The 23,682-nt window shown below is 40.2% G+C and overlaps 1 protein-coding gene and 1 pseudogene across 1 annotated transcript in view; one reads left to right on the forward strand and one right to left on the reverse strand.

Moving 5' to 3' along the window:
- FYB2 (FYN binding protein 2) overlaps positions 1-23,682 on the forward strand; it is a 98,725-nt gene that overhangs the window by 51,482 nt on the left and 23,561 nt on the right. The window contains exons 7-12 of the mRNA XM_045546546.1: positions 8,108-8,142; positions 11,153-11,184; positions 14,499-14,601; positions 17,583-17,742; positions 23,339-23,453; positions 23,540-23,580. Of these exons, the coding sequence (XP_045402502.1) occupies positions 8,108-8,142; positions 11,153-11,184; positions 14,499-14,601; positions 17,583-17,742; positions 23,339-23,453; positions 23,540-23,580 (486 nt within the window). The remainder of the gene's footprint in view (positions 1-8,107; positions 8,143-11,152; positions 11,185-14,498; positions 14,602-17,582; positions 17,743-23,338; positions 23,454-23,539; positions 23,581-23,682) is intronic.
- Positions 13,009-13,092, reverse strand: LOC123636113 (annotated as a pseudogene).

Below are 23,682 nucleotides of genomic sequence, written 5' to 3' on the forward strand. Positions count from 1 at the left end.
CGTGAAACAGGCTCAGCCTGCCTCTAAAATCCATGCTCTTTCCACAATTTTATGCTGCTTCTCATTCAAGAAAGATTGGCTTCCCTGGAAGGACGGTTAAAAAGAAATCATCTGATCCAGCCACTATTACACAGACAAGAAGGCCAAAGTTCTGGGAAAGAAAGTCATTTTCCTGGGAATACATACTTAGGAAGTTCATGAGGTATGAATCAGGACCTATTGAAATTTCCTTCTCCTCTCCTAAGAAATAAGAGGTTAGAGAACTATTGGAAAAGCTCGCTCTCTCCTAGACTGGGCAAAGTCTAGACTCTCCCATTTGGCTTGTAAAATACAGCGATTCCTGCTCTCCTCCCCCAGAAGGCAAGGCTGCCCTGTACTCAGAGTATCCAGGCCCCGCTTTAGAGCAGGGCTTCTCAAGTTCTAATGTTCACACAGGTCACCTGAGGATCTTGTGAAAGGTACATTCTGGTCCGGTAGCTCTGGGGTGTGTTCTGCAATTCTGCATTTCTAAGAAGTTCCCCAGTGATGCCAGTGCTGCTGGTCTACAGACCACACTTTGAAGAGAGAGTCTGCAGGCCCCATTTGGGCCAACTTCCAACTCCATTCCTTTCTACAAGGCTAAGAGCAAGGCCAAGGGGAGGCTCCTGCCAGAGCCTGCACCTTCTCTCTCGGGACCACGTGAGACCCCCAGAATCCAGTCCCATGCAAATGGCTCCCCAAGATCCTGCTGGTGTCCCCTCCCTGAGTCCTCCTTCCTCAGAGTAGACTGGGCTGCAGGGAGAGAGCTGTTTGTAGGGGCTGGTGTAGATGGGGTTTGGTCCCTCATGGTATAGGGTGGAGCTGAGGATTAAGTATAGAAGCTGGACCAAGGCCTGCATTTGTCCTCTCTGGGACACAAATTTTAAAGGTGAACCTGCCAGGAAGCATTATTTATGGTGCCTGAAGAAGGAACCACTAATCTAGGTCTCTCTTCAGTCTTTGACTCAAGGATCCTTTGTGTGCTTCATGGATAGTGCTGCCGAGGAGACAAATGCTCGTGACTGAAAAGAGAAAAGGCTCAGAAGACAAGCCACGGATGCATTAGAGAGATGACAGAGCACAGGCCAGCAGACAGGGAGCAGGGTGGGAACAGGGCAGGAGTAGGGCAAGGGTGGCGAGGACTTCCCCTGCCAGAGAGGGAGTCCTACGGGAGACAGGGGCAGACCTGCTGGGGCTGCAGAGAAGGCGGAAGCAGCTGAGATCACAGGATTCTGACCCACCTTTCTCCCCAACCCTCTAAAGACCCAAGATGCAGCTGCCCTACAGGAAAAAGAGGGGAAGTGGCTGTTTTACCCCCACTTGGACCTGTTCATCTGACTCTTCTCCTGGTGTCCTACCTCCTTGTTACACTGCTCACTGGGTGAACAACATCCGAGTCTGTTTCTTCCTCTACACAGTGGATATAATATCTCTTCTGTGGAGCTGTTCTGAGTGTTGGATAAAATCATACATTCTAAGTCACATGGACCTCTGCTTCTGGGAAGATGAAGCAAAAGTATTTTTTCCTATTCCTCTGGCTAAGTACAACTAAAACCCCTGGACATGATATATGTAAAACAAATGTAAGAAGACTGGAAGACTCTGAAAGGTAGAGAGAAGAAGCTAGATCAGCTTGGGACATTGGGACCCAGGGAAGGGTAAGGTGGTGAGTTTCCTGGTTTTCTTTCTTGACTCATGTATCCCAAACTTGGAGGAGAAAAAGCTTGCAGCCCCAAAACACCAATGGGCACAGACAAAAACAGCTCCCACAAATGCCTGTCCTTTCTAGTCAAAGGACCAGGACAATGTCAGCCTAGAAAGACAGAAAACCTCTAGATGATAACTGATCTATTCCAGCCAAACAGCATAGGAAAAAAACTGTGGCCCCACCACCGACAGCAGAAACTCTCCCACAACTAGACACCCACCTGCATCAAGCTGCAATGATGCACCCCAGTTCTGCCACTGGGATGGTGTCAGAGAAGGCCAAAACTCATTAGCTGGGATTTTTGTCCCTGCCAGGTGGCAATAAAACTCCACCTACAGCATCTATGAAGATCATATGGGGAAACTGGACTCCACCTACCTCCCCGCAGTAACATGACACCGTTCCTCCTACTTGTTAGGATGGTGTCCAGGAGACCTAGTGGGGGGGACTTTCACAGCACCCAGCAGTAAGAAGGCCACCTGCTACCTGTGGTGCCAGCAGAAGCCACATGGGGAACAATGACAGGGCAGTCCTGCCCTTCCCAGCAAGGGTGTTAAGCAGCAGAAGCCTAGTGGAGAGCCAGAACTCCTGCCCCCTGCCCAGCACGTCGAGGGGTTCTTTCCTCACTTGGGTATTAAAAATCAATTGCTTGTTACTCCCCAAAATGTGTATGTTGAAACCTTACTCCCTAAGGTGATGGTATTAGGAGGTGGGGGTCACTGGGAGGTAATCAGTATTAATTACATGAGATCACAGGGTGCAGCCCTCACGAATGGGATTAGTGTCTTTATAAGAGTCCCAAAAAAGACTGCTTTTGCTATTCACTGTATGCGGACACAGTGCGAAGACAGCCGTTTATGAAAAAGCAAGCAGGCCCCCACCAAATGCTGAATCTGCTGGCACCTTGATCTTACAATATTTCCCGCTCTAGGACTGTAAGAAATAAATTTCTGTTGTTATAAGCCATTCAGTTTATGGTATTTTGTTATAGCAGCTGAAGCGGGGGAAAAAAAAACCAGAACACAATAGATGCAAAAATTGAGATGACTGAAGTATTAGAATTTTCTGACCAAGACTTCAAAGTAGCTTTTATAAACATACTTCAGTGAGCAATTATGAGCAAGTTTCCATCTTGAAACAAATGGGAAAAAAATAGTCTTACCAAAGTAGAATGTCTCTACAAAGAAATAGAAGATGTAAAGAAAAACCAAATGAATACTTCAGACCTGAAAAATAAAAGCCAGGCAAGGTGGCTCACGCCTATAATCTCAATGACTCGGGAGGCTGCAGCAGGAGGATTGCTTGAAGCCAGGAATTCCAGGCTGCAGTGAGCAATGATCACGCTGCTGCACCTCAGCCTGGGTGACAGAGCAAGACCCTGTCTCTAAAAAAACATAATAAATAAATAAAAATTAAAAGTTCAGTGGATGTGCTCAACAGCAGAATGGAGGGAACATGAGTCAGTGAGCCTGAAAATAATAGAAATTACCCAATCTGAACAAGGAGAAAACAGACTGAAAAAGAATGAACAGAGCTTCAAAAAATTGTGGGACTATAACAAAAGATTTAATATTCATGTCATTGGCATTCTGGATGGAGAGGAGAAAGAGGGCATGGCTAAAGAAATACTCGCAGTAATAGTGACTGAAAACTTCCCAAATTTGGCAAAAGACATAAAAGGACAGATTCAAAAGTCAAGGAAACCTAGAACAGGATAAACCCAATGCACATGAAGAAACATAATCAAACTTCTGAAAAATAAAGACAAAGAAAAAAATCTTAAAAGCAAGTAGCAGGAAAGAAACAAGATCAGAAATAAATAAAATTGAAAATAGAAAAACAATAGAGAATAATCAATGAAACCAAAAGCTTGTTCTTTGGAAAAAATCAATAAAATTGACAAACTTCTAACAAAACTGACAAACAGAAAGAAGACATAAACAATATCAAGAATGAAACAGGGATGTCATTATAGACCCTGTATACATCAAAAGGATAATAAAGGAATATTATGAACAACTCTACACATATAAATTTGACAATTTATATAAAAAAGGGACAATTCTTTAAGAAGCACAAACTACCACAACTTACCCAAAACAGATAATTTGAATATCTCTGTAACTTTTCAGGAAACTGAATGCATAATTTTAAAACTCCCCCTAAATAATCTCTAGGTCCAGGTGATTTCACTGGGAAATTCTACCAAACATTTAAAGAAGAATTGATACTAATTTTATACAATCTTTCAGAAAAATTGAAAAGGAGAAAGCACTTCTTAATTCATTTTGTAAAGCTAGTATTATCCTAACTAAAACCAAAGACAGTACAAAAAAAGAAAACTTTAGATTGATATCCTTCATAAGTATAGTCACAAAAATCCTTAAGAAAACATTAGCAAATAGAATTCAGAAAGATATAAAAGGAATTATACACTATAACCAAGTGTAGTGTATAATGGTACAGAGATGCAAAGCTGGTTCAATATTAAAAAATCAATTAATGAAATCCACCATACTGACAGGCCAAAAGAGAAAAATCACATAATTGATCTATGCAGAAAAAGCATTTGGCAAAATTGAATCCCTATTCATAATAAAAACTTAGAGGGGAACTTACTCAATTTGACAAAGAACATTTACAAAAAGCCTACAGCTAAACATGATACTTAGTGGTGAAACACTGAATACTTTCCCCCTAAAATTGGAAAAAAGGCAAGAGTGTTTTCTCTCACCACTCTTATTCAACATAGTGCTGGAAGTTCTAGCCAGAGCAATAAGGCAAGCAAAGGAAATAAAAGGCATATGGATCAAAAAGGAAGAAATAAAACTACCTTTATTTGTAGTGACATGATTGTCTAGGTAGAAATTCTCAGGGAATTTACAAAAAAAACTCTCCTAAAACTAATAAATGAGTTTAACAAGGTTGCAGGACACAAAATAAACATACCCAAAAAATCACTGTAGTTTTATGTATTAGCACACACAAACACGGAAGTTGAAAAATGTGATACCATTTAAAATTGCTCAAAAACAGAAAAATAGTTAAATCTACCAAAGCATGTATTGCTGAAGACTATAAAATGATTAAATAAATTCAAAGAAAATCTAAATAAGTGGAGAAACATACCATATTTGTGTATCAGAAGACTCAATACAGTAAAATTGACAATAAAAATGTCCATTTTCCCCAAGTGATATACAGGTCTAATACAATTCCTATAAAAATCCCAGCAAGATCTTTTGTAGATAATATGAAAAGGCAAAGGAAATAGAAGAGCTAAAAACAATTATGAAAGGGAAAAATGGGAGCCATCAGTCCACCTAGTTTTAAGACTTACAGCTACAGTCATCAAGACTGCATGGCAGTGGCAAAGAGAGACATATGGAATGATGGAACAACTGAGTACCCAGAGATAGACGTACACAAATTCGCCCAGATGATTTTTTAAATAAAGATGCAAAAGCAATTCAGTAGAGGAAAGAGAGCCTTTGACGAATGTTGTGGGAACAGTTGGATGTGCATAGGTAAAATAAAATACATAAACCTGGAGCTAAGTCTCACACCTTATACTTGTTTTAAGTTAACTTAAAATGGATCCATCTTTTTCCTTTGCCCACCAAGGAGGAGAAATCTAAATAATACCTTTCCAAGAGGGACAAAGGGAGGGAAGGAAGGAGAAAGAGGATGAAGTGGTTGGTTTTCACCGTAGCCACTGGGTGAGTCTGTCCCTTCAACAGTGCTGAAAGCCATCCCCTCAGGGTGCATAGCTCAGCCAGTCGGCTTTGTGAGGTTTCGCCCTTTTATACAGAACTTGGCGTTGGGTATGCAGGATTCAGGCTATTCTGGAAGCTCCGCAGAATTGTCCTCAGAGATCCTAATAGATTAGTGCTTTTCAGACTGTACTTATAAGCCACAGGGGTTTTTTGAAAGGTCTTGGAGATCCTCGAAGATACCTGGAAACAGAGAAGTTCTATTTATGCTCCTGGTTAATATTCCATTTAAATGAATGAATCTATGATTGGAAGAAAATCCAAAAGCCATTTCTTAACTGAGTGACCTTGGCCAGGTTACTTCACTTCTCTGGGTGTCTGTTTCCTCGTCAGTGAGATTGGAATATTAGTAGAGCGAATGCATTTAAACACTTAGCATAATGCCTGCTATCTATAAGTGTGAAAAAATGTCAGCTGCTTTTTGTTATTGCTTTTATAATATCAGTAATTGTCATCTCACCACCTGGTATGAAAGACGTAAAGGGACTTTTTCGAGGTCACACCCCTGTAACCTTGTTAGTACATGGAGAAAGAGCGGAGGGCCTCTAAGACGTGACCGTGTTAAGACACGGGCAGTTGTGGGTGTGCTGAGGACCATCTGCTGATGTTTTTCCTTTCTCTGCCAGCATGATGAAGCTGTTCAGTGGAGAGAGAGTTATATAACTCTTGCAGACAGTGAGCAAGGACTCCAGTGCTGTGGTTCACATCCTCCTGTTATAATTCCTAGTCCCTTCTTGACCCGCTGGGATGCAGCCCTTTGTGCTTTATATTCCTACCTTGGAGTAAGTTTTGATAGCAAAACTTACCATTAAAGAACCTTCACTTTGTTAAAAAGCAATGCCAATAATGAGTACATTATTGATTGAATGTGTATTATCTTTGTTTATTAGCCAAGGCAAGTAAGATCTCTCTGGGTCTTGGTTTCATTGTTTCTAAGGCAGAATAAATGCATCTACCCCACAGGTGGTTAGAAGCAAATGAGATGATTTCTTAGTTCTTTGAAAAATATATAGGTAAATAAATTGAGGGAGGGAGGCGGAGATTATTATTTTTAAAATTGGAAAACAAATCTAGGAAAGGATATGGGTAAATTGTATCATAAACAGATATTTTTAAAAACTTTTACAAGCTAAATAAAGTTTTTAAAGTAAGGAATAGCAGAATAAAATATTTTCACTCAAAAATCAGTGAAAATAAATGTGTACAATTACCCAAGTTCAAGTATGTATTATCAGTCATCCATACAGAATGTTAGGTCTGTGTCAACGATCACATGCAGACAGTCCCTAACAAAAAATACCTAGGATTTCATTTATTTTATCATGTATGTTTAGAATAGTAAGGGCTTAGAAATGCAGTGTGGTATTTGGTCAGTTTTCCAAACTAAAGCTTCAGGAATCTAGCAGCCAGAGAGAGAGAGAAAAAAAAAAACAGAGAGAGGAGTCCTACTTATTATGCACACATATTCATTAATAGTAGGGAGAAAACTTTTTAAAATAACTTGTAAGCAAAGAAAAACCAGATAAGCGATTTTATAAAAAAAAAATATCACTTTCTGTAAAATGTCTGGTGCTCTGCTAGATATTACATTTCTTACATCATTCTCTTTACCTCCCCATTAACTCTGTAAGTCAGGTACCCATCAGCCCGTTTTCATAGATGAACAAGCTAAGGCTCAAAGAAATGAAGTAATTTGTCTGAAATCTCCTATGTAGGAAGTGGCAGCATGGAGTTTGAACTCAAATTCTTGTCACTAACTTGTATTTGTTAATACAGTCAGGCACTGCATGATGATGTTTCAGTCAGTGACAGGCCACATATGGTCCCATAAGATACTGTGTTTTTCCTGTACCTTTTCTGTTTAGATACACAAATATCATTGTGTTACAGTTGCCTACAGTATTCAGTGCAGTAACGTGCTGTACAGGTTTGTAGCCTAGGAGCAATAGGCCATACCATAGGTGTGTAGCTGGCTATACCATCTAGCTTTGTGTAAGCACACTGATGTTTGCACACCACCACCTAAGGATGTGTTTCTTAGAGCATACCCGTCATTAAGCAATGCATGATCGTAATTAAGATTGGTATCATGTCATAAAATAAAATCTACAGAACTATTGGAAAAACCAAAGGTATTTGAGCCTTAGTTGGTGGGCTCCCCTTTTCAAGCTGTATTTATGGAAACAAAATTTTCATGAAGCAAAACACTTTTGGGCAGGATATGGAGTTCATTTTGTTGAAGTGGGATTTAGGCTTGTTTTAGCCCTTTTTCCTTTCCCTATCCTTTCAAGTTGTGCTTCTGATTGCTACCACTAAATTCCAGTGCTTTCTTTTAAGCATGGAATATGTATTTATTTATCAAAACAGAAAACTGGTTTCATATGTTTTCACTGACTGTAAATTCCACCCTGGAAACCCCCACAGAAATTAAAACCATGATCAGTGACCCCGTAACTTCCCACACCATGTAGATAGAGCCTTGCATAGACCAATGTTCTAAAGATTCAGAAAACTGAATTCTGCAATCTTTCATAATTGCTTTAATCTTGGGAACTATAAGAAATGGATGGATACACTGTCTTGAAATAATTTTTTATGTTTGTTTTAGCAACTTATGAAGTTGGAATTGAAGAACTTCAAAAGGTATTGTTTCTTCTCTCCTTACCAATGTTATAATGAAAAGTAAAACAAGTATACAGGGTTGATTCTGAAGTAGTTTCTTTTATAAGGGAGAAAGGTCTTTATTTTTAGTTTTTCTCCTATTGCTAATGCTTTTCCAGACTTCAGCCATTAAGAATCTGAACCCTTGGCCAGGCGCAGTGGCTCATGCCTGTAATCCCAGCACTCTGGGAGGCCGAGGCGGGTGGATCGCTCAAGGTCAGGAGTTCGAGACCAGCCTGAGCAAGAGCGAGACTCCGTCTCTACTAAAAATAGAAAAAAATTATCTGGCCAACTAAAAGTATATATAGAAAAAAATAGCTGGGCATGGTGGTGCATGCCTGTAGTCCCAGCTACTCGGAAGGCTGAGGCAGTAGGATTGCTTAAGCCCAGGAGTTTGAGGTTGCTGTGAGCTAGGCTGATGCCACGGCACTCACTCTAGCCTGGGCAACAAAGCGAGACTCTGTCTCAAAAAAAAAAAAAAAAAAGAATCTGAACCCCGAGCCCTATAATGTCAGAGACAGAAAATGTGTAATGGGATGAAAGGAGATAGTTCTAATCTATCCCCAGCCCCTTATCTAGGGTGGCCAGCACCAACTAGGCTTCAGTAACTGCCCTCTTCATAGAGAAGAGCTCTCTGGCACAATTCAGATTTGTATATTCCTGTGCTTCCAAGAAAATGACCAGACCTTCAGGGCACACTTTCTGGGCGCCTGCTGGGTGTGGCAATAGGTACCACCTGGAGGCAGAATAGCAACCTGCTTAGGGCCCAAGCAGAGCCTTGCTGACCTCAGTGCCAGCTCCTGGTTGTGTAATCCTGAATCTCCATTTCCTCATCTGCAACAGAAGCACCATAAAGCACCCACTTCTGGGGTCCTTGTGAGAATGAAAGAAAGATAAATGGGGGTAAACAGTATATTAGTAAGTGGCTGGAACAGAGTATTTCACCTCTCTGAGACTCAGTTGTGTCCTCTGTAAAAGGGTGTATTCTCCATGAGGACAGGAGTATGTCTTGTGGTGAGTGTATCTGCAGTAGTAGATAGTAGATGCTCAATAAATAGGGGGCCCAGTATCTGTTTCATTGGTTTCTGAGAGAACTAAGTCAGACAAAGTATGTAATTACCTAGTACAGTGCCTCGCTCACAGGAGCCACTTACCTAGTGTTTTAATGGGGTCAGTCTTTTCCCAGTGGGTCCATTTAGTCTAGATCCTTAATCTCTCTGTTTCAGTTTTCTCATGCCTGCTAATAAGGAGTATTCATTTGTGGATATACTTTGTAGCTAAAAAAATACAAATGATTATTATTCCTATTAATGAGAGTAGAAACATTCTATTAAAACACTTCACTTACCTAGAAACATCAACAAATAATAAACTGTTTTGTACAAGTGAACTCTCCAAATAGCTGAACTTTATCCCATTCAAATAAAAAAGCATGAAAGTATTTTTACTTTTTAAATCTTTTACTCTCTGACATGTTTTGTGTTCATCTCTGTATTTTTAAGCTCCATGAGTAGAATCTGATTTCATCCTTTCCTGATAACTTGCAATATTCTTGAACATAAGGGACTGAGTGGACATAGGTCATGCTCTTCCTATGAGATGCCGTTGGGCCCCTGAAGAAGAGCTAGTTGCCTTCACACCGAACCACAAGTCTATTTTCTGTAATTGTCTCTTTTTTTTCTTTTTCTTTCTTTTCTTTTTTCTTTTCCTTTCTTTTTTCTTTTCTTTCTTTTTTTTTTTTTTTTTTTTGGAGACAGAGTCTTGCTCTGTTGCCCAAGCTGGTGGAGTCAGTGGTGCTGTCGTAACTCCCAGCAACCTCAAACTCCTGGGCTCAAAGCAGTCCTCCTGCCTCAGACTCCCAAGTAGTTAGGACTACAGGCGCACACCACCATGACTGGCTAAGTTTTTTATTTTTTTGTAGAGATGAGGTCTTGCTATGTTGCCCAAGCTGGTCTCAAACTCCTGGCCTCAAGCAATCCCCAGCCTCCCAAAGTCCTGGGATTACAGGTGTGAGCCACCACACCCGGCCATATTGTTTTCTCTTTTCTGAAAATTTTCATTTATTTTTATTGTCAATATCTCTGTGTCTCACAGTGAGACTTTCGTGTGGTCAAACACATACGAAGTCCCATTGGTGTCAGGCACTTTGCATACATGGTAGCAATTAATCCCTGCAGTTACCCTGTGAGCTGCTATCACTTCTTCTGTGTTGCAGATGAGAACATCAAGGCTCGGAGAGGTTAAGCAATCTATAAATAATGTAGCAAAGGTATAAAACAAGGTCAGTCTGACTTGTCATTCTACCACTGTTGCATCTAATTTGCTAGAATTAGATGTAAAATAAGAACCAACAGTCCCTGTGTAATGAGCTATTATGCCTAGATTTCACAGCAGCATTTTAGATGCTTAGATATTTTCTGTTCTTCGGGGTTCTTGGCAAGATTCCAAATGAATGGCATCAGCTATGTGACCACTGAATAAATGAGGCGGGGTATATTGTGATCATCTGGACATAATTTTAGTGGAGCCATATCTAGATCATACGAGAGCTGAGTAGAGATCAGAGGGCACATAAGCAGTCAGCAGGGGAGAAATGCCAGCATTACTTGCACACTTGTGAGTTCCAATTTTTCCCACTGAAACATTGCTCAAATACCACAAATTCATATTTCCTCAAATGATTTAGAAGTTCTTTATTCTACAGATACATTCCTGGAAAGGTGTACAAAGAACAATTTATTTTTCTGAGTTAAATCATACATTCCCCTGGGCATGCACCTAACTTCAGAAATGCTTATTTTCTTCTGTGATTGATCTTCAGCCTCGCTGCAACAATTCCTGGAAATTTCTGCTGTCAGTGTCTGTCTTTGCTCTGTACTAAGACTTTAATCCCCTCGCCTTTCGGTCTAGTCTCTACTGATCTGTAACCAAACAACAGAGCCTGATTTGGGTTGATTTTTATGAAAATAACAATTTTCCCCTTGAATTTCAGCCTTGGAAGAGTTTTTTCCATCAAGAACTTAGGTAAGTTTTATCTTCAAAAGGAAAAGCATTAGTCCAACCACTGATCCTCTGATAACAACTTGTTTTCCTCTCTGGGCCGGCTGTTTCCAGTGCCTGACCTGGTTCAGTTTCCCCAGCACCTTGCAAGGTGCCTGTGCAGGGAAAGTGAACTGTGATCCTGCCCTGTCTTCCTCTCTCAGCTCATTCTAGCCCACGCTGCACTCACTCAGCAAACAATTATGGAGTACCCAGCATGTGCCAGACGTTTGCTTCCACTTACTGGGGCTGTTGTGTTCTCAGTTACTGTTCTCAGCAGCCCCTGGATTAAGGGGCTCTTACCTGCCTCTTCACAGTCTGCTTTAATTACCCTTCCCCTGGAGTTATTTTAATGCATTAGAAAAAACATGGTTGGTTGGTGAGCTCTGGAGAAGCAAGTATCAAAATGTCCTGGTTGGGTCTAAAAACGCAAGTGCTGAATCATGGGGGGAGCTGGCATCGCCTGGATGGGCTACCTTCATCTCTCTCCCTGAGTTCCTGCTCGACTCTACATCATGACCCCCATAATTACCCTTTAGCACCTAGTACAGTGCTGGGTGCATGGGAGGCACATATCAAATGATTGTTTAGTTCAACGTTTATTGAGCTTTTACTCTGTTCAGACACTGCTAGATTCTGAGATAAAAAATGAATAGAATATATTCCCTACCCTTGGTTCAGGATGGTGGGGGAAGGTGGGATGGTTGGGAGTGGGGGTTACTTGGAGGGTAAAAATAACCACATAAATAAGAAATTATAAAGAAATATAATCACAGCTATGGAAGCTGTTAAAACACAGAGGTGAGGCATGAAAACCAGCCTCGAGGTGCTAAGAATGCTTCCTTGAAGAGTGACACCTGAGCTGAATCTTGGACGAAGTGTAGGAACTGGGCAGGTGAAAATGATGGAATGTATGTTCCAGGCACAAGGAAAAGTGTGAGTGAAGACAGAGTGTTAAGCAGAAAGGCAGGTCCAGGAATCTACACACAGTTTGATACTGCTTGGACACAAAGTGCAGTGTGGGAACAGCAGCCAGGAAGTTGGGGAAGCATGCGGGGCTGGATCCAGGAGGGCCTAAGCCCCCTAATCAACTGTTTAAACCAGCCTTGTCCAGTAGAAATATAATGCAAACCACAGATATCATTTAACATTTTTCTAGTAGCCGTTTTCTAGGAGCTGCTTAATTTCACCTGTAAAAAGAGACAGGTAAAATTAATTTTAATGTATTTTACTTAATCTGTCTGAAATATTCTCTTCATATGTAATCAATATAAAAATTATTACTCAGGTATTTTATATTCCTTTTTTCATACCAACTCATCAAAATCCAGATGTATTTTACACTTACAGCTCAATTTGGACCAGACACATTTCAAGTGTTCAGTAGCCGTATATGGCCAGTGGCCACTGTGTTGGACAGCACAAATTTAGACTTTACCCTATAGGTCAGGGAGAGCCACAAAAGAGTTTTAAAGCAGAGACAACGTGCCCTCTCCCTCATGGTATTCCTAGAAGTCACAACATTAAATTTGATTCAAGTTGTTGATCGAGATTCAGCTGTGCGGAAACTACTGGGCGGGATTCGGGGAGAGGAAGGATTACAAAGGACAATACGTCCACAGGACAGGCAAATGCCTTAGGAGAAATATCAGCCACGTGCTATGGGAACGTAAGAATTAGGGAATCTAACTCGGCAAGCACTTTGATGAAAAAAAGGACACCAACAGTTATTGAGGGTCCATTACACGCTACGAACAATGCATTTTTTTTTTGTTCTCATGGCAACTGTGGGGGTTGGCGTTGTAACCTTTCATTTAGGGAAACGTTTTCAATTAGCAATAATCAGGCCTTAGATAAACCTCATCGGCTATGATACTGTCACTGCGCAAAGCTGTAACTTTTCATTTGTAGATGAGAAGACCTGATTTTTGGTAAGGTTAATTTTAGACTTTTAGGAAGAGGCGGAGTGGGGATGAGAACCCAGCTCTCACTTCTCGGCCCCTGTTCATTACAGAAGAACTAGTCTATGGCCTTAATGGTGTTGAAGAGTGCTCAGTAATGTGATGAATGAATGAAACTCTTTAAAACTCCTTCTCGTCTTTCAGAACAGCACTCTTTCTTGGTGTTTCTCCTTCCTTCATAACCACCCCTTCTGATTTTTTTTGAGGGCTCTTCTTTTTCTGCCTTCCATATAAATGTGGTAGCAGAAGGTCCGTAGGACAATCGAGCTCTGTGGTCCCCAACACCCGGGCCGCAGCCTGTGACCAGTCCATGCCCTGTGAGGAAACAGGCCGCACATGACCACCTGAGCTCTGCAGCACACACACACTCATGACACTGCCCCCCGCCCACAAGTCCATGGAAAAATTGTCTTCTATAAAACTGGCCCCTGGTTCCAAAAAGGTTGGAGACCACTGATCTAGCTCATTATAATGCCAGAGGTTCTCACATGGATGTTGATGTTCCCCAGCATTCTGTCCTGGCTTTTTTTCATGACATTGTTTACCCTGACTCTCTCACATGCTCCTCTACCACAGCTGTTATCCATATATTTGTGCATGCCAGTCAGTCATTGCATTAGGGAGTGCTAGGTGAGTACCATTCCACGCCCAGCAATGAGCTATCCCATGAATCACACAGCATTAGTGCTGGGGATACATGCGTGAATAAGATAGTTTCTGCCTCTTTATAACTCGATTTTTAGGTAGTTGACAAGGCAAAGTGGAAGAATTGGAGATAGGTCCATAGACAGATGTATTATACCACAACTTTAGGGGAGCAGAGAAGGTGTGACTGCTTGGGAGGATCAGGGAAGGATTCTGAAAGGTAAGATGATTTAGACAAAGCAAGAAGGGTGTTGTACTTGCTAGCAATATAAGATACGGAAGACATGCCTGACAAAAGAAATAGCTGTTAAGAATAAAAAGGGAGAGTTGCTCAAATAGGATGGTGGGTTTGGGGAATTATGAGAGTCTAGACTCAAGCAAAAGTGGAGTGAAGGAGCAGATGAAGATGGGCTTGGAAATAAAGGTAGGAGCCAGATCACAATGTGACTTAGATTTTGTCCTACAGGCAATGGGGTGTTAGAAGATTTTAAGCAGGAACTGATACTCTGTCATTGACTGGAGCAGGCAGAAACTCAGGGGAGCTATTTATATGATTGATCTGATTATGGTCCCCTTAAAACATGATTCATGTATGTTTAAATTAATATTTCCCATTTATTTTATTTATGATTGAACAGTATACTATCATCTAAATAAGCTTCACTTTTTCCTTGGTATCTCTTCACATTTCAGTCCTAAACATGAAGATGAAGGTAAAAAAATGAAGGATGAAGAGCCCTGTGAATTGGAACCTCTGAAAACAGAAAAAGATCCACATTCAGACCATCCTTTCAAGGTACTTGTGTCCTAGGGTTCCTGGCCAAATGGTGCAGTTCAGACATGCAACACACAGTTCACGGGGATGACTTTTTACAGCTGAGACACACAGAGAGGCAGAGTTAGAAGATGCAATGGGTGTTGGACATTTTGTCAAGGAAATGAATGTGCCAATGACACTGAGCTATAGCCCCCAGTTTTCCACTTATTAGCCATGAAACAGGCCTGAGAAGCAGAACTGGGACTAGAGTGATTTCAACAAGGCAGCCAGAGTGCAAAATATAGAGCAGCGCTCACTTGTAGGTGCTGCTCCTGCATTTGCCCCACCCTGGATTGAGGGCCTCCTTAAATTTTGTGCCCCAAGGACTTGCTTAGAAGAGTGACTTGTCCCTGGGCTCAGTCATCTCATCTGTGAAATGAGAATAAAGAATCTCTATTGGCCGGGCGCGGTAATCCTAGCACTCTGGGAGGCCGAGGCGGGTGGATTGTTTGAGCTCAGGAGTTCTGAGACCAACCTGAGCAAGAGCAAGACCCCGTCTCTACTAAAAATAGAAAGAAATTATCTGGACAACTAAAAATATATATAGAAAAAATTAGCCGGGCATGGTGGCACATGCCTGTAGTCCCAGCTATTCGGGAGGCTGAGGCAGAAGAATCACTTGAGCCTGGGAGTTTGAGGTTGCTGTTAGCTAGGCTGATGCCATGGTACTCACTCTAGCCCAGGCAACAGAGTGAGACTCTGTCTCAAAAAAAAAAAAAAAAAAGAATCCCTATCCAACTACCATCCCCACTCCCATCCCTATGCTACCTTGTTTGTGGTGATAAAATAAATGAATGAGCATGACAGTGCTTTGTAATCCATAAGCTACTATAAAAATGAAATGTATTGTTGCTTTTATTAATATTAAACATTGTGCATGTGTGTGTATATCTGCATGCAATTGCCACTCTCCCATCAAAGTAGTTAGCTTGGTGGGAGACTTAGACAATAGACACCACCAGGGCCACTACCAGTGCTGAATATATCATAGATAATTATTTGAGACTTGCCTGTCTTTTAATATCAAATTTCCCCAGTGCCATCTGCAGGCTGGGGTAAATCAAAGAGCATGTTGGTGATGTGGGCCCAAACTGGTGTGTAGGCCCAGAGGTCAGGCTGGACCATGTTGGGTGCTTACAGAGTATCACAAAGCAGTGTAATTTAAAGGATGGAGTAACTCACTAATTAAGAAAGGCAGAGTCCAGAGTCAGGGGAGCAGCACTGGGTGTCAAGGCCAGGGGGCTGGGCAAGGCCACAAATGGGGGGCTAGAGATCAGGAAGGGGTTGATCAGGAGCATACAAGAAAGGCAGCAGAGCAACATGACTAGGGATACTGGCCACGAAAAAGCCCTTTTTCAGTGCTGGCCATATGGCATGAGCCAGAAATGGACTCGGGCTACTGCCCAAGGGTCACATCCTTCTTTTATGGAGTGGGCTTGAGTTTTGGAAATTGTAAAGTGTTATTTGGGATATGCGAGATGATGAGGGGACTGTACTCATTAAGGGACTGCACTGAATGATGGTGGTCACCATATTTGTATAAAATATTGACTTTATTACTTTCTTGCCATTTTCCCCCCTTTTAAAAAATTTCAATCTTGGCTGTGTGACTGAAAAGAATGCCCCTCCTCTTGTTCTGTTTGCAGGTTGCCCAAGATCCCACCAAAAATTCAGGATAACCCATGCCTTACATCTATTAATTACATTAGGATTGTCATAGTCGGTCCTCACATCTACTCTCCTGTAGTCAGAAGGCTAGTGGCCCTTCTCTCATTCTCAGTGGGCAATTAGAAGACACTTAGATGGCCAAAAATGTTTTCGTTTTCTATGTCTCCAGTATCTCTTCCATCAGTCTATCCAGGTCGTTGTATATGTAAATGTGATCAGGTTTCTCCCCTGCCTGTCTCACCATGGGTAAGAAATAAAGTGTGAGCTCCCTGCCTGGTGTGCAGGATCCTTCACAACTCAGCCCCGTTGTCTCCTCTTTGCTCAGCCTCATCTCCGGTCTTTCTTCCCCATCTCTTCCCTCTTTTCCTTCAACTCTTCCCTCTGCAGCAGCCTCCATGCCACCCTTCTACGGACACTAACTCTCCAAATCCCCCATGCCTCTGCTCACGCTGATTTGCTTTGTCCGGGACTCCTTCATCCCCTCTATGCATCTCCTATGTGCATTTTAGAAAATACAGTTTCAAAACACCTGCTTTTTGAAGTCTCCAACCCTGTCTCCTAACTGAGAGAGCCAACCTCCCTGTTCTGTTTCCATGGCAGTGAGTCCTACTGCTGTGAATGACACTCCTCTCATTATACCCCAGTTAATCGCTCGTGTGTGTTGTCTCCATGACCTGTGTGTAAGATGCTCTGTCCACCGCATCGCTCTACTTCCAGAGCTTAGCATGTTCTCTCGCCTTCAGCAAGTGTTTGACAGACGCTGGAGGGAGAGGGAGCAGAAAGAGATGAGAAGTCACAGAACAACAGTGGGTGGGAAGACAAAAAGTCAGGCAAAAAGAAGGAAAGGAGAAAGAATACACAGCATCCCTTCGCAGTCAAGAGCACAGGGCTGGGGGGTCAAGTCCTGCCTCTGGAGATTACTCACCGTGGGACCAGAGAGCAGTTATTTAATCTCTCTAAGCTCTTTGTCAAGGGCACTAATGATATTCCTCATGGGGTGGCAAGGGGATTGAGATAGAATACTCAAGAGCCTGCTTTGTTGTCAGAGCTCCATTATACCCTGCCTGCCTCACTTGCACTGCCTCTGTGCCAGACACTCACTGGCCAGGCAGAGGTAAGTGAAGGACGTGGTCTGCATCCTCGGGAAACTTAGAGTCTCATAAGACAGCATTAAATAAATGAAAATAACCGTTATCCATGAGGAATGAATGAACGAAGAGCAGCATGAGTTAGCGAAGAACTGACTGGATAAGTCAGAGCCTTGCAGGACTCTCCCTGTTGCATATATTTAGGTAGATGCCTGTGACGGGACACCTGGAAAGATCCAGATGACCAGTGTCCACACAGGGGGAAGGAGCATGCTGGCTGGGAAGCAGGATGCTGCAACTGACATTACCCGGACAAAAGCCTCCCCTGAGGGCCCGAAGCTGGCCAGGCACTCCCAAGGCCATGGTAAGCTGCATTTCTTCCTGGTCCTCTTCGTCAAATTGTTTTAAAGCTGAGCATGGCCCAAGATTTTACTACAAATATTTATTGAATATCTGTTATGTGCTATAGTGGAAAGAGCACTGAATTTAGAAGCAGAGGACGTGAGTTCAATTCTAGGCTCTAAGACTTACTAGCCATGTGGTAAATGACTTCGTATTCCTGCAGCTCAATTTCTTTATTTATAAACAGGGACCACAATATGGACTTCACAGGGCTTTTATGAGGACCAAATCCAACAGTATGTCACATGACAGGTGCTTTGCAAATGCGTATTATTTTCTTTTTATATGTATTAGCTTCCATTGTCTTTGTAGGGCCCTGTCATTGACACACTGATGACATCACATGGTATCATCTCTTGACTTTATTTGGGTTGCATTTTAGGTAACATGAAGGTAAAATGCAACCCATTCTGAGGACTCAATAACCTTCTATCCATTTTTCTCCTTCCCACTTTCCAGAGTCCATAATTCCTCACTCTTCTCTGTTTCCATGACACTTAGCAGCAGAATGACCATTTTTCTGTATTAGCATTTGGAGTCAAGCATTTCTGGGATCCAGGACTACTATATATTAATACTAACCCTGTAATTTTGAAAAATTTACTTACTTTCATGTGGAAATGGGAATAAAACTACTAATTTCCTAGGGCTGTCAATGCAAAAAGCCTCTGGTTGATATGTTAAATAATTTTTAGTTCTCTTCATTTACTTTCTTTTTTTGCAAAATTATAGCATGCCTTACATTACAATTCATGATTTACGTGCTGTCTCCCATAGTACACTGTGGGCACTTTGACATCAGAGATCATTTGGTGTTTTTATTTCTGTAACCCGGCACAGTGTCTGGCACACTGGAGATATCCAACAAAATTTTGTTGAATGAAAGAATAAATCAAACTTCAGTTTGTGAGAATATGGTCGACTAGGCAATATAAATGATTCTCTTAACCGAAGCAGGTAAAGTGAAGAATACATTTTTTTAAACATTCATGAAAGTATCACAGAACTGATATAAAAAGAAAGCATCCGTGGGCGTGCAGTAGCCAGGAGCCCTGGAGTGAGTGCCAAAGCCAGCTTTTGCCCAAAGGGATTTTACTGACTTCTGAATCCCCACCCACTTTCATCCCAGGTTTCAAATAATTCTCAAAAAATATTCTTTAAAATATTAACAGCCGACAGTCAAAAATCACTAACACAAGGATACAACTCACAGTGAGTGAAAACCAGCACAATAACAGACCGCAGAACAAACCTATAAGATATTATGGATGTTAGAATTATCAGACACAAAACATGAGATATTTAATATGTTTTTTAAATGAAGAGAGAATATGAACAGGGAATAAACATTTTTAAATATTTGAAGAAATAATTTGATAAATTCATAATGACAGTGATTGAATTACACATCAGATTATCTACAGTTGAAGAGGAAATTAGTGAACTAAAGATAAATCTAAAGAGATTATCAAAAATTCATTCCACAGGGAAAAATGATAAAAAATAATGAAAAAGAGGATAGCATACATTACATTATAATTCATGATTTATGTGTTGTCTCCCACGGTACACTGTGGGTACCTTGACATCAGAGATCATTTGGTATTGAGGTCATTGGTAATGAGAAGTCTTAAAATAACAATAAAATCAGAGTTCCATAAAAGGACACTAGAAAAAAATGGGAAAGAGAAAATAATAGATAAAAGAAATATCTGAGAATTTTCCAAAATTGTTGAGAGATATAAATTTGTATATTTAGACCCCCTAAAGTTCTCAAACAGGAAATATAAAAGAAATCCACACCTAGCTATAGCTTAGGGAAACTAAAGACTGTAAAAGAGAATATCTTAAATGACATTAAAAGCAGACAAAAAGACAAGACCAATCACCTACAAAGAAAAACTGAGTTCTGACTGCTGAGTTCTCAAGAAGAGTATGTAGCCAAAATACAATTCTGCTGAAAGTTTTAAATGTCTATTCAGAATTTTATGCTCAGGGAAATTGCCTTTCAAGAATGAAAAAAAAAAAAGATATTTTCAGACAAATAAAAACTGGGATATTTTATTGACCAAATGAAATGCATTGAAGGAAATTCTAAAGCACATACATCAGGCAGAAGCAAAATAAAGAGAGAAAGTTTTGGATGCAAGAAAGAAAGCTAAGTAAAAGTATCAACTGAATAAAATAATGATGTAAAATTGCAGGGAGGGGACTAAAATATTATAAAATATTCAGTATAGTACATATGTTGAAAAGGTTTTTATTTGGGAAAAGAGTCACAATATTAATCTGTTTTGGCCTTAAAAATGTTAGAAGAGCTAGGATATATTTATCAAATGATACCATTAAAAGAGTGACAAGGCAAGTCACTGAGTGAGAGAAGATATTTGCATTTTATATATATACAGATAGATATAAAGATATAGATATATTTGATAAAGGATTCATATTTGGAATATATAAATCTTCTATAAACATCCTGTATTCAGAAAATATAAAATAGAAACCAATCAAAAGAAGTACAGTGAAATTGGGAAAATATTGAACAGGTACTTCACCAAAAAGAACATCCAAATGACAAACAAATTATAAAAGCTCAACTTCATTAACTCTCAGGGAAATGCAGATGAAACCTACAATGCAATATCACAACCTCCCCACTACACTGGCTACAATAAAAAGACTTTAAAAATATCAAGTGTTAGTTAAGATATGGTGCCACTAGAACTCTCATTCTGTGTGGGGATTGTAAATTGGGATAATCATTTTGGAAAATTGTTTGGCAGTATTAAATTCTAACACATGCAAATTCTATGACTAGCAATTCCATGCCTATGTCTATACCCAACATAAATGCATACCTTAATTCACCAAAACACATATACAAGATTTTCATAGCAAAACTTTTTATAATAGCCCTAAACTGGAAACTGTCCGAAGACCATCAAAAGTAGAAGAGACAAATTATAGTATTACCATACAATGGACTAAAGTCATGGGAATGAACAAAGTACAACTATAAGCAATAACATGGATGCATCTCACAGATAAAATATTGAATGAAAGTAGGTGACACCAAAGAGTACATACAGAGTGATTTCATTAATATAAAGTTCAAGAATAAGCAGAATGTACCTCTGGTATTAGAAGTTGGGATAGTGATTATCCTTATGGGTAACTATTAAAAGATAGACATAGCACATATACCTCCCAAACAAATAGAAAAGAAAAAGAATGAAGAAAAGAGAAGAAACTTCAGTCAATCAAGAAAGATGAAGATAAGAAAAATAGAACAAATAAAAATATGTAATAAGGTATGACTACATGATGAGTGCCAGGCGCACTGTCTAGAGAATGAGAATGGACGCGCTTGGGACTCTGACTCGGGGGGATGGGCGGGACATGGACAATGTATATGACCTGAACTTATGTACCCCCATGATGAGCTGAAATAAAAAAATAAATAAATAAGATAGTAGGTATAAATTGTAAAATTAGTAAACACTAAATGTAATACACTAAATTCACTAGTTGGAAGATACATGCATTTAAATCACTGAATACTCAAAAAATGTTTGCATGCCTTTTATGTGCCTGGCACTGTTCCAGGTACTGGGGGTATAGCAGAAAACAAAACAGAAAATCCTATCCTCATGGAGGTTACTTTCTGATTAGGGGAAACAGACAATAAATATATAAACAATAAAACATCTACTACATGGAATGCTTGTAAATATTATGAGAAAAAATAAAGAGAAGGAGGCAAGTGGAGGTGGTGGAAGTTGCAATTTTAAAGTGCTCATGAATGACCTCAAAGACCTTAAATAGAAAGAAAGCCATATATGTATCTGGGCTATGAATCTAGGGAGAGGGAAAAAGAAGTACAAATGCCCTGATGCAGGAGCCTGCCTTGTATTGGTAGAACAGCAAAGAGGCCAGTGTGGCTAGAGCAGAGTGAATGAGAGTGTAGTAGGAGATGAGGTCAGAGAGGTAAGAAGGGGCTTTTGTAGACCATTGCAAGAACTTTGGCATATACTCCAAATGAGTTTTCAAAAACCATTAAAAGTTTTTGAGCTCAAGAAAGGCATGATCTGACTTGCATTTTAAAGACTTATCTGGCTGCTGTCTTGAAAATAGAATGTAGAATAAATCAGGGAGACCTGTTACGAGGTTATTGCGATAATTTAGGTGAGAGATGATGGTAGCTTGGGGGAGGGTACCATGACAGAGTTGTTAAGATGTGTTTGGATTCAGAATATAGTCTGAAAGTAGAGCTGACAGATGGCTGTGGATCGGAGGAGAGATATGAGAAAGAAACAAATCAAGGATGTCTCCAAGGTTTTGGGCCTAAGCAACAGGAAGGATAGAATTGCCCCTTTTACTGAGTTTGAATAGACTTCAGGAAGAGCAAACTTGCAGAGAGAAATTATGAGTTTGGTTTGGAACATAATATGTTTAGACAACCAAATGGAAATGGTGTGAAGGCTGATGGGGTATCTGAAATTTTTGAGAGATGCCTAAATTGGAGATGTAAATTTGAGAGTTGTCTATGTTTTTTAAATGAAGCCATAAACTTTTGCATTTGCCTCAGCCAAAAGGAAGGATTGAGAAATAAAAAAAAAGTCTCAAACTCAGAATAAAGCAACTGTGTGTTCAATATCTTTGTTTTGTGCTAGAGAAATTTACTGAAATTTACTGATCTTATTTCTTTTTTACTGGGAGCTGATATTCACTGAGATGGTTTGGTGCCTACATGCTAACTGACTTTTTGTCAGAAAATAAAACTTGATGCTTGGTTCATTTAGTTATAAAAATAGATACAAGTTGATTTGCTTATTTATTTCTCAAACATATTACCTCTTATTTCTGATTAATAGTTTATGTCTGAAAATGGTTATGAATTAGCCATACCCTAAATGTTAACCTTGGCCAACTGATGAAGAGTTAGCAATTTTATGGTTATGACAAATTTACAGCTCTATGAAGTAAACCAGCACTGGCATTTAGCTACCTGTGCAAACAGTCCCTAAACATTTTTCAACCTGGCACACTATATTTTGGTTAGTTCCATTATTTATGTTGAAATATGCTCAGTCAACTTGTCTAAGACATTTTGCTTTAAGAAAAAAATGCCACAAGACTGGATAAGGTCATCTAGATGTAGCAGTAGGGAGCGAGATATACCCTGGAGGACTTCAACATTCGAGGTCAGGGATTAAAGGAAGAACCATCAAAGAAGAGGAGGGGGAGTTACTAGTTTACTAGGTAACTAGCACCCTAAATAAATACATATTTAATCCTTGCCACTATCACATAAGAGTCAGTGCTGTTACCATTGCCTCCAACTTTACAGAATCACAACTTAGGCTCTGGAAGGTGAAGTGGTCTTTCCAAAGATCAGACCTACCAAGAGTATAATACAGTTTTAGCACATTTTATCTGCCTTTTCCTATTTTTGCCTCCATTGAATGGTATGTGTGTGTATGCATGCACGCATGCATGTATGCATGATAGCAGCTGATCAGATATTCTTCTAGGGGTTTCTGTTTTCCTTGCAGGTGGGTATGTGGAGGCTTTGCAGGCAACTAAAGAAACCCCAGACCCTGAAGCCTTTAAGTCAAGTTCCATCTCAGAGGAGACATATGATGATGTTGGGTACCCCAGGAGAGAGACGTAAGTTCATTCCAGCCTTTCAGCATGATGACTGTGATGAGACCTTAAAAGTACAAAAATGCTCTTTGTATCTTTTCTCCCCACAGAACAAAGTCAGACTTCTCTAACTCATTTGCCTCAGACAGTGGTAAGTATAGGAAGACATTTCTGAAACTGCCAGTAGGAATTGAATTTCATTCATTTCTCTCTATGGCTGATTAGTGATAAGGTGTTTTATTTATATATATTT

This window comes from Lemur catta, chromosome 3, assembly GCF_020740605.2.
Source record: "Lemur catta isolate mLemCat1 chromosome 3, mLemCat1.pri, whole genome shotgun sequence".
Lineage (NCBI taxonomy): Eukaryota > Metazoa > Chordata > Mammalia > Primates > Lemuridae > Lemur > Lemur catta.